We start from the raw sequence: 16,867 nt of genomic DNA, 5'->3' as shown, positions 1-16,867 counted from the left end.
TTATCATGAAATAAATGGAACTACTAAACAATTTTTAAAGGTGAGGACATCAGAGAAAAAAGAAAATGGAAAAAAGAGAGAAACATCTGCACAATTTACAATAACCATTCACATCTATTAGAATGAATTGAAGACTATGTAAAATCTTTAGGTGACGCTTAAACAGTCAATAAATCCAATTTACATCAGTACTCAATGCCTAAAAATGAATTTTAGCACTGGAAGATCAGGGAACAATTGTGAAAGGCTAAGTAAAGCGTAAAATAATATAATTTTAGCAATTATCAAATGAGTGAGACTAAAGCAGAAAAGAAAGCATATTAAGAAAATGTACTAGTTTCCCTCAGTCTTCCATCTCTCTCCCCAACCTTCCAGCAGCTTGCTGATGAACCGACATAATTTCAGGTTCTCCTTTCAAGGGTAAAATCTTTTAAGTTCTTGCTTACCCGACTAACATGCTGATCATTGAAGCTGTACCATTGCTCATCACTGAATGATTTTATGCATGCGTAATAATGACCACCAGCTGCACTTCCAGAATGAACCATAACAGAAAAGAGTTCATATACCAGAGAATTCTAAAAGGAAAAGTAAAAACAGAATGGGAAAAACAAAAATCTCATTTACCTTTATTCTACCTTCTTTAATACATATACTAAGACCAATAGAAGTTTTAAGTCTATGCAAGATGAAAGAACAAAAGTGAAGAAAATAGTAACAATTTGCCAACTGCTAGACAATTAGGAACAAAATCTCCAGTTCCTTTCACAGAGAATAACTTAGTTTAGTACCTATTTCTTCCATTCGAATCATAAAGCACATTAATTATTTATTATTAGTATTATTATTAATTATTTATTAGTACCCATATTCTGGGTATAAAACAGGTTTATGTGTGGTACATACTAAGCAAAAACAAACAAAAAGAATGTAATGTATATCACTGACCAATAAATATTCTTCTTTACTAACATAATTCAGGGCAGCTGGGTGATGCAGTGGAGAGTGTACCAGGTTAGGAATCAACAAGACCTGAGTTCAAATATGATTTCAGACACTAATGTGACCCTGGGGAAATTATGAGTTGGCCATGACTGAAACAATTCAACATTATTAACACAAAATTCTATTATTTCTTCTAGAATAAGGAGAAAAACCCTATCATTTTCTGAACACCTAGATTTGGGTGTTAGGGTGATTGTATTTGAGATTCTCATCACAATAATTTACCCAGAATTACCCTGTATTCATTCAGAAGCAAAGTTAATTGTTATCTGGGTCTTCTAATACTACTAAGATCATTATTATGGACTTTTCTCAAAAATATTTAAAGAGAATGAGATTAGGTACTTTTCAGTTATGGTTAGGGGAATTCTTTTCAAACAAAGCAAAATACAAAATAGGGAAACTTCAATGACAGGAACTATAAAGTGTGTAAAATAAAATCAACAGAATTAGGATAAGAAGGGAAATTGCAAGAATCTGAAACTAAAGTCTAATATTCAAGATATATGAGGAATAAATTTATACTACCAAGAACAATTCCCTAAAAATAAGTGGTCAGAGGACATGAACAAAGAACACTCAAAAGAAAAACTCTTGAGTAGCTTAGTGAAAAGTTGATTCATAAGAATCACAAGAGAAATGTTAAGTTAAAAGTACCCCAGATTATAAATTCTGCATAGTGGACTATTTCCAGAAAGACCTTGCATTGATTCTGTTAGGGAGGGAAATAGTGGAATACTTCCAGAGAAGAGACCATGCAGTCTTAGTTAGCCACCTATTTGATAATAGACTTTGAGAACAGTAGCCTGGCTTCTCTAAAGAGAGTTCCTTAGAAGACCCTGCATACCCAGACATTAATTCATTTATAACATAAGGTCATTAGAAATCTTCTTCTGATACCCTTGCCATCTGGATGGTAAGGTAATAATTTATGAAAATCTTTTTTTCTTCTCTTTGTTGCTGAGTAGATTTTTCAAGTAAAGATTGTAACTCTGAAAACCTTAACTAATCAGGTTGGAAGAGAGGGGGTTGGGGGGGGGGGAATTGCGCTAGGCCATTTAATCTTGCTTGACTGTCATCTTGGGGCAGTTCCTTGATCTTCACTATCATTGTGAGACTTGAAGTATGCCCTTTTATTGAGAAAAGCCAAAATAAACTTTCCTTTTTGCTCAGAGGTGTCTATATTTTTTAAGTGGATTTTGAAACCCACACAAATACAAAAAGAACACTACAATAACTTAAACTAAGAAGACATTGAAAACTATAGGGCAAAAGGAAGACAGAAAAACAAAGACAAACTGAAATAAACAATAAGGGAAACAATATACACCAAGACTACTTTTTTAAAAAAATAAGTTTTCATTGACATCATCTGATTCCTATATCCTCATAGTTATGCTCAGAAAGCCATCTCAAAAAACATCAGCCCAGTTGATTGAAAAAGTTCAAAATGTGCACAACTGTAGATCTGGCACCTCCACAAAGGATAGAAGGCACAGATATGGGGTGCCCTCTCAAATCTCTCTTCATTAAAATTGTTTGATCTTTGTAATATTATTACATTCACTTTTGCTTTTTTGCTGTGTTCCTCTTTCCATTTACATGTTGCAGTTAATGTGTATAGTTTTGTAATGTAGTTAACATGTACATAGTTTTCTTGGTTCAGCTAACTTTACTGTGAATTAGCTCATATGGATCTTTCCATGCTTCTCTGTATTCACCACATACATCATTTCTTATATCACAGTAATATTCCATTACATTCATTTACCATAATTTTCTTTTTTTTTAGGTTTGTTTTTTTTTACAAGGCAAATGGAGTTAAGTGGCTTGCCCAAGGCCACACAGCTAGGTAATTATTAAATGTCTGAGACTGGATTTGAACCCAGGTACTCCTGACTCCAAGGCCGGTGCTTTATCCACTGCGCCACCTAGCCACCCCTCATTTACCATAATTTTCAAAGTCATTCCTCAACTGATAAGCATCTCTTTTTGCTTCATATATTATTTTTCCTCTAACAAAAAGTGCTGCTGTAAAAATTTTGGTGTATCTGAAGACTTTCTTTTTATTGATGGCTTCCCTGGAATGTAAACATTGTTATGAAGTCTATGATTTAGAGTCTGAATATTTTAGTCACTTTATTGGTGTAATTCCAAACTGCTTTAAGAAATGGTAGTACCATTTCACAGTTCTATTAACAATATATCAGTGTGACTCTCCTTTCATAACCCCTCCAAAACTCAGTACTTATTTTGTTTTTGCAAAGCAATGGGGTTAAGTGACTTGCCCAAGGTCACACAGCTAGGCCATTATTGTCTGAGGCTGGATTTGAACTCAGGTACTCCTGACTCCAGGGCCAGTGCTCTATCCACTGTGTTATCTAGCCACCCCAGTACTGTCATTTTTTAAAAGAAATGTCAGGTCTATTTTGATTTGTATTTCTCTTATTAGTGATTTGAAGCACTCTTCTATGTGGCTTGTAAATACTATGCAGTTTTCTGGGAACTATTTGTTCATATTCTTTGACTACTTATCTATTGGGAAATGACTGTTAGTCATACATATGTGATATATATGAATATAGATTTATGTTTCAATTTCAATAAGAAACCAAAATTTATACCCGAGAAATCTGAAACAAAGATTTTTTTTACCCATTTCAGTACTTCTTTATCTTGGGTGCATTAAAGGTGTCCATGCAGAGGTTTCAGTTTTAGGTAACAGCTATCTATTTTATCCTCTTTAACTGCTTCCTCTTGTTTGATTAAAAAATCATCTCCTACCCACAGATGCAAGAGGTATATCATCTGCTTCTCTTCTAATTTTTTTTGCATACTCCAAAATGACTACTAATAGTGGAAAATGAATAAAAATATGACCAAGCTTAGTACCAAAAAAAAAAAAAATGAGGAAACTATACCCCCCATCCTTCTCTGCAGAGCTGACATTTTAGTGTGAGGGATATTTGCAGAAATTAATGTATAAAAACAAAAGACAATTAAAAAAATTTAAGTATTTATTTCCCTTAAAAAGCAGTTCTCTTATGACCCTGGGAGAAAAACATGGACATAAATATACCTAATATAGTTTAAGCACTGCAAAAACAGGTGCTAAATAAAAAGTTGTTGAACTGAATAGTGAGATATTCATCACTGACATTACACTTTAGGATTACATTTTGTTCAAATGGTTTTAATGGGAAATAATAAATGGAATAATAAATAATGGAAAATCTGGAAAATAAAGATAAACAAGCACTACTCATAGCTATAGGAGCATCTAACATGAATGTAATGCAAATTTCATTCAACAAATATTTATTAAGCTCCTCTCATGTACAAGACTCCTCTTTAGGCAGATAGGGAGATGAAGGTGATGGTAATTGTCCTCAAAGATGTCATAATATAAATATATAATATCTAATATAAATAAAGATGATAAAAAAGGCTACAGACCGACAACATTAGAGAACTCCAGGGGAAGAAGAAACAATGAGAAGCCTACATGAAAGAGGTATTCTTTTCCACACTGCCTAAGAGAAGAGATTTCAACAGGCAGAGACAGAGAAGTGTTCTAGGAAGGAGGTAGGTAAGAGGAAGGAAAAAGTTTGAATTAAACATCATGCAGGCTGAAACCCTGAGGCTATGAAGGAGAGTATCTGAATCATCCATACTGAGAAAGATCTTCAAGAAGAACCTGAGAAGTTTTTAGAGGCAGAAAGGGAACATAGTAGATAGAGCACTGAGCCAGGAATCAGATACTTATTAGCTGTGTGACCCTGGATAAATCACTTCACCTCTATTTCACCTCAATTTCCTCAACTGTAAAATAAAGGTAATATTAGCACCTACATCATGCAGTTTATGAGGAGCAGATGAGATTATTTTTTTTGAGATTTTTTTATAAAGAGCTTAGCAGGGTTTCTAGTTTCTAGTAGTCATAGTATAACCCCCTTACCCCAAATTTCAGGTAAACTTTAGCTACTATCAATTGAGAGAATAATTTTCTTATGTGCTTCCTCTACGCCAAGTCCTATGCTATGCACTAGCAATACAGGAGTAAAGAGGAGGCCATGCAGCCTTTCAGGAGCTGGCAACTCTATTTGGGGGAAACCCCAGGGCTTGGGAGTCAAAAGGGTGGAGGCAGGCAGAGGGAAGGACAAGAGCTGGAAGGTTGGAGAACATCCCAAGGTCATCGAAGCAGTCAAGGGTCACAGGAAGGAGTAAGAGCTTGGTGAAGGGGAAAAGGCCCCTCCACCTGCCACCAAACCCTTCACTGGATCCATGGGGATAGTCACCAATAATAACATAAAGTGGGGAGAGAGACACACATACACACACACACACACACAAAATGGAAGAGATGTGAGGATAAGGAGGAGAGTCAGAACTGATAGAGGGTCTGAGCTGCCTCAAGAAAACACCAAAAAAGCTGGCAGAGACCTGTATAATGAGCTGAGTGAGGAATGGCACAGAGCTGTTCTGAGGAGCAATGTGGATGATAAATCCCAAGAGGAAAGTGCCCAAAGCAGGGAGACCAAGTAGGGAGAATATCATGACAGTCTAGGCCAAAGCTAACAAGGGTCAGAACTAAGGTGCTAACATTAAGTCCACAGATGCCTATTTAAGACCCAGAGCCCCAGGCCTGCTCCAGAGCGCTCATCTGATCCCCATGACTCCTCGGGAGGGTCAGCAGAGGCTGACACAAATAGAAAGTGCCTAAGGCTGGATACAAACTTAGGTCTTCTCACCTGCAGAGCCAGAGTTCCCCCCAACTGCATCCTAGCTGCTTCATGAAAGTAAAAATGATATTTGTAATTAAGTGAGTACGTGGGGTGAAGAGTGAGAAGCTGGGGATGTATCTGAAGTAGATGGGTAACCAGGGTGATGGGAAGAATGGTAGTTTCCTCATGGTAGAAGAGATAGGTCTTTGGGAAAAAAATAAATTCTGCTATAAGACTGAATTTGACATGCTTTAGGGGTAAGAACTCACTATTTGACAGTTTACTGAAAAAATGGGACAGCGGTTTGGCAGAAAGTAGCCATAGGGGATAGCTAGGTGGCACAGTGGATGGAGCATGGGCCCTGGAGTCAGGAGGACCTGAGTTCAAATCTTGACCTCAGACACTTAATAATAGAGAGGATAATGGGGAATAAAATGAATGATTTTGATTACAATAAACTAAAGGGTTTTTCCACACAAACAAAACCAATGAAGTTAAAATTAGAGGAAAAACTAGAAACTGGGAAAATATATTTTAATGCAAGTTTCTCATTTCTCAAATGTACAGAAAACTGATCCAAATATTATAAGAATAAGAGCCATTCCCCAATTGGTAAATGACCAAAGGATATGAATAGTTGAGGAAAAAATAAGAGCTCTTAGATCCACCACTCTACACCTATCAGATCGGTAGGAAAATGATAAAACACTGGAAGCATATTAAAGCACAGTCGCTGAAGTTGTGAACTGATCCAATTGTTCTGGAGAACTATTCCCAAAGAGGTTTTAAAATTCTGTATGCCCTCTGACTCAACACACCACTCATTATAGGGTCTGTATCCCAAAGAGACCAAAGATATGAGTGAAGGACCTATTCATAAAAAAAACACCTACAGCAATTCTTTTTGTGGTGGTAAAGAATTAGAAATTCAGGGGATACTCATCAACTGAGCAATGGCTGAACAAATTGTGATAGAATATAATTGTGTCAAAAGAAATGACAAATAAGATGGTTTCAGATAAGTTTAGGAAGACTTATACAATGATGCAAAACAATTAAAAGACTTGTGATGAAAAATGCTACCAGAGAGACACCAGATAAAGAGGCATTCTGTTAACTACTCCTTGTATTTCTTGCTTTTTAGTTTATTTTATTTCTAACATTGGAAATGTGCATGACTTCATAGGTATAATTGAGATTATATTACTTATCTTCTCATTGGGTATAAGAAGAGAGCGGAGGAGAGAATCTAAATGCTAAAAAAATTAAATATAAGACAAATACATGTAGGAGTCATCTGCAAAGAGATAACAAATGAATCTATGGGAGCTGATGAGGTCACTCACAATTAAGTGATGAGAAGAATCAAGAAGTGATATCTCAAGAGACATGCTTTAATTTGAATTGTACATGCTTTATCCCTCATATTAAACTTAAGATTCATTCAGGGCCACAAGTTTGAGTGCTTTCCTCTATGTCCCCAGTCCTGAGCACAGAACTTGCACATATATTTGTACAACTGTGAGTTATTGCTATGGGTGTGATTTCCCTTACTTGTTTGCCCTCAAAACCAAGACAGGGCATTACACAGATAAGCATGGTACTGAGCTAGGAAGAGCTATCAATTATTATTCAATCTCTTAAGTTGGTCACTGTGATTATCTCCTGGCAAAGTTATTTTACCTGGATCTCTCCCTTCAAGAATTCAATACAATCACATACACATAAATTTTTATAAGATATTAGTTTAAGGTAGAGCTGATTTCACTGATCTGAAGCCCTTTAAAAATGAGTTTTATGTTCTTAGAGACCAAAGTGGTACTCTCTGAAAAATAGTCTAACAGCACCATTTATGACTTCCTTTTTTTTTTTGAGAATGAGTTTCCCCATCTTACAAGGCTTGGCATGCAGTGACCCTTCTACAATTTATAAGCACAGAGGCTCTGACCAGCTCGACACCCCTTCATTCAGTAATCCCCTTCTCCAAGGGGTTGCCCATGTTGGTGCTGGACATAGAGAAGATATCTGATCAACTCTGCCCTCACTGCAGTTCACCAGACCTGCTGAGCTCAAGTCGTCCACAAGGCTCAGCTACCCTGATGGCAGGGATTAAAAGCAGGTACCACCATGCCCAGCACCTCCAGGAATTACTTTCAGGGACTGAATTTTCAATTCAATATCACAGAGAAAAAAGTACCTTTTCAAGACCAGGTTTTGTAATCTTTTCAGTTCCACTATTACTTTCAAGGCAGATTCCTTCATCGACCCCATCATCATTTGAGAAATCGTTGCTCATCTGGTCACTGTGACAACTGCCTTCATTTTCAGCTCCACTGTCGGTACAACTCTCAGTCTGAGGAGACTTCTTCATAACAAATAAAAGTCTTCTTAAAATTTATGGGCAATGTGAAGTGATAGATAATACATTCAATACAATTACATCAATTGAAAAAAATTAACAGAATAAAATTTCAATTCATATTTCAATTCATAAAATGTCAAATTAAACAAAATGGAGTTTCAAAATTTTTAAAAAGAGAAAGCCTGTGGGGCAGCTAGGTGGCAAAGTGTATAGAGCACTGACCCTGGAGTCAGGAGCACCTGAGTTCAAATTTGGTCTCAGACACTTAATAATTATCTAGCTGTGTGACCTTGGGCAAGTCACTTTAACCCCACTACTTTACAAAAAACAGAGAAAGTTTAGTCATTAAAATCCTAATTTTATAAAATATATTTTATTATGATATAGAAAGAGACTCAATTTATAAATGAGATGATATATTTCCTGCAATCAAGCCACTGACTAGCTGAAAAGATTAAAAGACACTAAACAGCTAGAAGAACTCTGCCCTATTCAAAAAAGCCATAAATGGAAATAAAAAGACAAATGTTGCATCACTATTTGCTGTAAAAAAATCAAACCAAAAGGCAGCAAATGCCAATACCAAATGGATGAGGCTTTTATAAAGAGACCCCCAGATCACCTTAGTTGGCATTATGTTTCTGCCACTGAGATCAGAATCAATAAATCAGAGCCATGTCAATTTCCCTTATTACCATTTCTGAAAAGGCCAGACAAAATGTTTTGTTTTTAACAGAAAATAGAAGGTAGGCTTGAAATTTCTCCACTACGTTGAAAAATTACATTCAGTCATCTTTTAAGGGAAGGAATCTAATAGAGGATGGGTAAATAGCCACTAAGGCCAATCTGAAAGAAAGTAAGGAAAAATAAGTTCTCTGAAATCCTAGAAAGAAATCCATTTTGAAGAAATCTTGAAAACCTCAAGGGACTTCTCAAAAGAGAAGATACTCAAAGAATGAGGGGGAAACAATCATATTACATACTAAGACCCCAAAAGAATCAATTCAATACCTACTTTCTATATGAAAAGGGAATAGATTGACTTTTAAAAACTATTGACAGCAGACCCTATCTAATTTATGACATTTATATAGTGTTTTAAATTTCATAAAACACTTTACATCTTATAAAATCTCACTGCCTATTTTTTTGTTGGTTGTTAAAAAAAAAAAAGCATTTGGCTTAGCACAACAAAATATAGCCTTAAAGGCAATCCGTTAAAGAGTTACTCATACATATGTTAAGATCATACAGTGCTTATTGACAAATGGAACCCCAGAGATAATTCTGTTCTATCAAGCATAAAACAGTCAAGCTTGTTAAAAGAATATTCTCCAGTCATGGATACTTATTTGATCTACATCCAAATGGAAAGATTCTCTACAGCTGGTAAGATTCTGTTTACAGATATTACTGTGTTGGCTTCATCAAGCTCTAAAACATAACTATGCCTCCTTAAGAAGACATAATTATTCTAACAATTCATATAGAAAATTATCAAATGGATGGAAAATGTTACTGGACATGCAGTTTGGTTGACCAGTCAACTGAGGCAGTATGTAAGTTCACATATTTGGGATAAGCACTATAGATGCATTATAAGTGGATTCAGAATTAAAGAAAAATAGCTAGGATAGACTGAACTTGGGAAATTGTGTAATTCTAGTAGTCATCCTATATTGCGCATTTTCATGTTTAATGGTTTTGAATTTTGGAACACAATCCACTCTAACATACTTAAGTTAACTTATAGAGAAAGACTGTCATCAAGGCAACAGACACATTCCAAGTGATGATCTATTCTAACAATGCAATGTTACAAAGAGGAGCATATAATTAGAAAAGAAAGCAGTCCAACCCACACAGTGGAAGTGCAGAAGGCAGAGGGCAGCTAAGGTATATACCTCCATGAGTAGTATGGTCTAGAGAAGGGCAATTGGCATGTGAAGTAAAGTCAACAGAAGAACTGCATAGGGTAAGAAGGTCATGATGGACTGCAGGCTGCAGTGATGCAGTGAATATTCCCATAAATAAAGTCCAATGAATATGTCGAATTGTGATACCATCTGCCTATCTTAAGTTTTGGCTAAGATCAAGTTTAATTTTTTGTTCAAAAAATAATTCACTCAGAGACGCTGCTCTGCATTTGCAAATATATGGACTTTTATTTACCTAAATCAAGTCCTTATACAGGGAATGTCATATCAACCTAGCAACATTTATAATCCACCAAAAGTCTCCATTAATACAAGAATAATCATCTCAGCTGGAACAGAATTAGATTTTCAGAGTTTTAATTTATTTAATAATGACAAAGCCAGAAGTATCACAAAAAGAAACAGGAGATCTGTGGAGAAACTTAAATTCAGAAGAACTCTGCATTTTAAAGTGGTGACACAGATAATGTGTTCATGCTCTCAATAAAGCAAAAGTTTAAATTCTAGGAAGAAATTCTTTAGATAGCCTCAATTCTCCTCAAGTAAGACTGAGACAACTACAAAACAGAGCAAGGTCCCTTAAACACACAAATCCCCCCCAAATGGCAGTAGGGTGGGAAGACAAGGTGAAGGACCCATACATTGTTTCAACTAGAAATGGGGTCTCTAAAGTATCCATAAAGAGTTAATCTGGAGGTAGCTAGGTAACACAATGGCCCTGGACTAAGGAGGACCTGAGTTCAAATCCGGCCTCAGACACTTAATAATTGCCTAGCTGTGTGACCTTAGGCAAGTCACATAACCCCATTGCCTTACATTAAAAAATTTAATTTTTTAAAAAAATAAAGATTTAATCTGGTTTGGGCTGTGTTGCAGGTCACAATGAAGGCTTTGTTTGACAACTCTATCCCCTACATATCTGTGAGTCTCTTAATTTTACCTTAGATAATTTAATAGTTATCAAACATGGAATAGAAATTCCTTGATAGCAAAACCTAGATATTGTTTTTTTTTAAATTTGGTACCAGAGTGCTCGTTCATAATAGCCACTTAAAAAATATTCATTCATCTCATTCACTAATGTCCTATTCTCTAACCAGTAAATCATAAACTTTTTAGAGTTTATGTTTTTTCCAAAAACATTCTAATCTAATTTAAATAGCAAATTATTTGCAACTTTGGGTGGGCAGAGAAATCTCTCATAAAGTTAAATATCCTCTGCAGGCCCTAGCATTTAAAGAAAATTAATGGAAAGCAAAGAATTTTGTTCATCAAGAGATTAAGTTCTGAGGTAATAAATGGTAAACTCTAATGCCTAAGCTATTCACAAACACAGAGAAATTTAAAAGACACGTCAAATTTAAAATAGAATTTGCAAAAAAATATATTTACCTCATCTTCAACATCAATAAATGTACTCATATCTAGTTCTTCTGGGAAAGTCATCCGGTCATTTAATTTAATCCTGTGCATGGTGGTGTAATCAAAGTCAAACCTTTTCAATTGTAGGGTCAGCAGATATGGGAAATGCAAAAAACGAAGACCCTAAAAAGAAACCATTATTGAATATTGAATGTTATTTCAAGTAACCAAGATGATCAAACCGAACAAGTGATGTTTACCTTCCGTGCATCACATTTCTTCTTACATCGCTCACAAAAGTACTGATTGGGACCATCCAGGATCTCTGGCTGTATAAATGCATGTAATGCTTCTTCCTAGTGAAAGAAATACATTCTTTTACAGTTGTTACTTTAAAGAAATATTAATGACTAAAGCCTGAAAAGATATCCCAATTACTAAAGATTTTTAAAAGTAGGATGACCAGAAACTTAGAAACCTAAGAGATACAAAGAAAAGTATTAGGAAATGGTAAGAAAGGATAACTTTTCAAACTAGAGATAAGTGGTCATATACTGAGCTAGCATATTTCATTCAGCATCAGAAATCCACAAGGTCTCCTCTGCTTTCCTATTTTAAGAAAATGTCCCTGTTATTTTGCACATCACATTTAGTAATTTCTGGAATCAGTTTCTCTATAACTCATCACACAAATATGTATTTTGCTAATTTACCAACTGCAATTCTCATTCCTTTGATTTTAAAAGGGTTAAATAATAACACAATAAATCAAAAAGGGAAGTGTTTGACTATCTCTTTTTTATCTATATGAATGTATATAGAGAAAGATAGATACACATACACACACACCTGCAACCTCATTCTTCTTGGATAAGGCTATTTGTATTTCAACATGTGATATAATTAAATACCTCTTAATGATGTATATTACCTGTACAATTAAGTATCCAATCACAGACTTTCAATACTAAATCCAGTCCTTTCATCCATAACCACATATATACTAGTAAAAAACTGAAATACTATCAGTTGTGTTCTGTTCTATTCTCAATGCATGTGAAAAATTTTAAAAACTTATAAGAACTTCTATTATTTCAAATTCATCACAAAACTGCTTCTCAGTTAAAGTAACACATTTTCTTTATACTGCATACTTCAGAAAAAAGCAGACCACTTTTGAGTTAATTTTCAACACTAATAATTGTTTTAGTTTTCTAGAAGACAGTTCATTTAACACAAAAAGTGAGCTTGGCTTCATAATCTCTGCCTGGCAGAGTTAGAAAGAGCTTAATAAATACTTTTATATAGTCTCATCTCAAAGTCCATCTGAAGCCATCTGTTCCCTTGTAGGATATTAAAGCAGAAATACCAATGGACAAATGCATATTAATAAGATATCATTTTAAAGAAAATTGGGTCACTAACACAAACATGTAATCTTCAAAATAATTTCTTTTGATATGGAAAAAGTTGTTCCTCTAAAGTAGAATAAAAGGGAGTGTGGTCTGGCAGAGTAGACTCACCAATTGCAAAATGGCTGGCACACAGCTTATAAGATTACTATCTAAATGTTGTTGTTTGATGGATCCCACTTTGGGAAGAGATCAAGGATATGAGAAGGTATTCAAAAGGCCTCCAAATTCATCCCTTCTCCCTCCATTTCTTTCTCAGAACACAGGGAAGCACTAAGAACAAATAACAAAACACATGTTTGCAGACTTTTTTGTTTTGCTTTCTACAGCCCCTGTTTTTCCCCACAGTCAAGAGTTCTACCAATAGTCATGAGACTTTCAAAAATTATTTTTCCTAAAGCATTTTTCAAGATTGAAAAGAATGCCGAATTCTATATAAAAGATTAGAGAAAGAAGCAATATAGTTATCACTTAAAGAAGTAAGATACTTCCCAGATAATTTACAAATAAGAATTTTGGGAAAATGGTAGTCTTTCAATAGGGTTTACTATTGACCAAAGACAGTTACCTATCAACTATATAAGGTATCAAATTACTTTTTTTGAAAGTAACAAAAAGGGGGCGGCTAGGTGGTGTAGTGGATAAAGCACCGGCCTTGGAGTCAGGAGTACCTGGGGTCAAATCCGGTCTCAGACACTTAATAATTACCTAGCTGTGTGGCCTTGGGCAAGCCACTTAACCCTGTTTGCCTTGCAAAAACCTTAAAAAAAAAGTAACAAAAATCTGAATATGCAAAACACTACATTTCTTCTAAATTTTTTCATGTGAAGCCTGCTCAACAGCAAGCCTGATACATTAAAAGTAGACTCCAGAGGTAATGTACTTGTATGAAATACAAGACATTTTGCCCACTGGATTCTTCAAAATTTGCCTCTGTATTTTCTTAGCTATGGTAAACTATAAACATCACTGAGAAATGAATGGTAATAAATAGTTCATGCTATTTTAGTCTACCATAAAATGTAAACTTCTGTAAATTAAAACATTTACTATACTAGATATTCTCCAACAAATTTTACTAGTTTAAGTTTAAACCAGAAACTTCTGGAATTAAGTAAAACCATTTAGAAGCTAATCATATTACAAAATATAAATGTTTTTATTCATTCATTCATCCAACCAACCAACAAATAAATGATGTAAAAGATGGACAAAAGTGGTAATGTAAATTTATGTAGACTTAGTGTGATGTGCAAGTCAACGAAGGACCATACCAGAATATATTTTATGCATTAAAATAAAAGTGATGTCCCTATGGACTGTCAAATACTGAATGAAATATTATGAATAATGTTTCACCATTATCATTAAGGATTTCACTGCTTACCAAAGGCCTAAATAATTGCTTTCTTCTGATTTAACTTCACTTATTTGTTTTCAAAATTCACAAAAATCATGTACTAAGCTTTTGACAAAGTTTTCTACATCTATACAATATCACTATTTTTCATTATTTTTCTCTATTTGGGCAAAAAAGGTAGCATTGTACTACAAGGCTTTTTTTTCCTCATGAAGTTTGTAGAATGAGCCAAGAATACTTGAACGTTTTTGGAACTGAGTATTCTCAAAGCTCACTCAGAGGTTAGGGGAGACATGTTAAGTTACAATCTCCATACTTTCCCATCCATAAAAAAGAGAGCATTGGCTATCCCTATATTATAGGAAAAAAACAAAACAAAGCACAAATATAGCTAAGTGATTTGTCCAAAGCTTCATCCTCTCTGAGTATTACTGTACTAGATACACACTCTTATCAGTGTGTAGGGTAAATATTTTATTATATTTCTCTTATACTACATATCTGAAATGAACACTTTATTTTTAATAGAAAAAATAGCAACAAATTTATATGGAAGATAGATAATTTTTCCATTAAAAAACTAGAATTCACTATTAATCATTTTTAACAGCTGGTCTTGGGACAAATTTCAGTTTTAGATTAAGTTCATTAACAATTCGGTATCAAAGCACTGAGTTAGCTACTAGGAAGAGGAAGAAAAAAGAAAAAGTTTCTGTCTTCAAGGAGCTTATATTTTATAACAAATAACATGTATACATATAATTATATCTTATTTTAGGAAAGAGGTACTGGTAGTTGAAGGAAATTGGAAATTATTACGGAAGATACAGCATTTCAGGTGAGCTTTGAGGGAACAAGGAATTAGAAAAAGCAGAGGTAAAGAAGGAGAATATTCAAAAGACAGATTTTGTCTTCTAGGTACAGTTTCCACATGACTTTGTACTGAGACATCTACTCTTCAATGGCCTTCAGTGACTGGCAGTAAAAAGCATGCTTTTACATAGAAGACTAAGTGAGTTTGGTGAAGAACAAAGTTTTTCTTTAAGCAAAGTTCTCTGTAAGGGAGGGCTAGATTTGAAACCAACACTATTTAATCAACCATTTAATCATAAGCAAATGAACACATGGGACTACTATATTTAGGGAATGGATTATGTCAATTTTTATACCCTCCATAGCAGAGTTTAAGGACATAGGTACTAATAAAATTTCCTATCTTATCCTCTCCATTGAAAAAAATGTCAAAAATATAAAGGAACACAAGTTAATTTAAGGATGAAAAAAATCTTTTAATATAATTTGCTTTTCATAATACTGTGGAATAATTTACTTATGTATTTTAATAAAATACATAATTTCCTTGAGAATAAGGGCTATTTTATTTTTACTGGTGAATTCCCACTGTCTATCAGAGCTTAAGGAGACTACTACTTCAAGGATTTATAATTCCATTGATGGGAATTGACAAATCTATTGACAAGATCACAATGCCCTTTGCTCAGCAAATGATCTTCAAGAGTAAGTGCTCTGTTGTTGTTTTTTTTCTCCTGACATGGGTAGGCTGATTTTTGGGCAAACAGATAACTCATCTTAATTCTTTGCAGTCCAGTAGAACCAATACATTTGTGATGAATTGGCCTGGCTTTTAAAAACCAGAGTAACCTCCAAGCAGTGATGAAACATGAAAGATTTTAGCAAATTAACTCTGTACACAGCAAATGCTTAATGATTATTGAACTGAATTTGTTGAATCCAGAAAGATTAAATTTAATTTGATTTATATACTATACATACATATTTGCTTTATAAAATTAAATTTCAATCCCATGTCAAGCATTTTCTAAATTATAATCATTAGATAGACAATGCTGTCATGTTGGATTTTGTTTCTTAATTTGAAGCAAAGTACCCTCATATCTAAAAATTATAAAAAATTCAATCTTTCAGATTTTATATATGCCAATCAATTTAATTACTACTGCCTAATAAATATAATTAGCTTCATATTTGTTTGTAATCAAACATGGGTGTATATTATGAAAGTCATAATTTTGTTAAAGAGAGGTTCAATTTAAACAGGAAAAAGTGCAATTTGAAATGAACTTTAGTACCTATAGTATAATGTTTGGCAGCTCTGATAAATTTCTATATCAAAATATTCTTGGAAAAATCTGCTACATTAAACTCCTCAGTGTTTCAAAGAAAAAGCAACTTAGAACTAGGAAATGTTTTTAAGAAAAAATTACATAAATGTGATCTCTGGAACATCAGAAAAAATATTTCATTTAAAATTTTGAAATAATAGTTGCTTTGAAAATTTTTTTTCTATTTTAACGAGTTCACTAATTCTATAATAAAACTGAAAGAGAATGAAGACTTGAACATGTTATACTGATAAATTAGGGGAATGCCAAATCAACTTCTATTTTAAAATTTAATTTACATTCAGGTACAAGATGTTTGAATTGAATTAGTTAGAATTTGGGAGTGTTAGGGCAGTTTAAATAAACCTTGGATTTATGTCAAAAAATCTGAACTGCCTTTCAAAGTCAGGTTAATTTAAGTATTTATGAATTTAAACGATAAGTTATATTCTTCTATAAAGTAATTAACGATAAGGAAAATAGATTACACATAATAAAACAAATGCCACATTCTAGTAAGGAAGTCAGGAAACTAAGTAAAATTGCATAGTATATTTTGAA

General features: G+C 34.0%; 1 protein-coding gene across 3 annotated transcripts in view; it reads right to left on the bottom strand.

The window, feature by feature from the left end:
* USP47 (ubiquitin specific peptidase 47) overlaps nt 1-16,867 on the bottom strand; it is a 104,228-nt gene that overhangs the window by 27,048 nt on the left and 60,313 nt on the right. For 2 of the 3 annotated variants that reach the window (XM_074230322.1, XM_074230320.1), the window contains 4 exons: nt 11,651-11,746; nt 11,421-11,573; nt 7,927-8,094; nt 447-578 (listed from right to left, as the gene is read on the bottom strand). In XM_074230322.1, the coding sequence (XP_074086423.1) occupies nt 447-578; nt 7,927-8,094; nt 11,421-11,573; nt 11,651-11,746 (549 nt within the window). The remainder of the gene's footprint in view (nt 1-446; nt 579-7,926; nt 8,095-11,420; nt 11,574-11,650; nt 11,747-16,867) is intronic. The other variant, XM_074230321.1, reaches the window with a different exon arrangement.

This window comes from Macrotis lagotis, chromosome 3, assembly GCF_037893015.1.
Source record: "Macrotis lagotis isolate mMagLag1 chromosome 3, bilby.v1.9.chrom.fasta, whole genome shotgun sequence".
Classification (NCBI taxonomy): Eukaryota; Metazoa; Chordata; class Mammalia; order Peramelemorphia; family Peramelidae; genus Macrotis; species Macrotis lagotis.
Note: the sequence above shows the minus strand (reverse complement) of the source record. Positions and strands in the feature narration are given on the sequence as shown.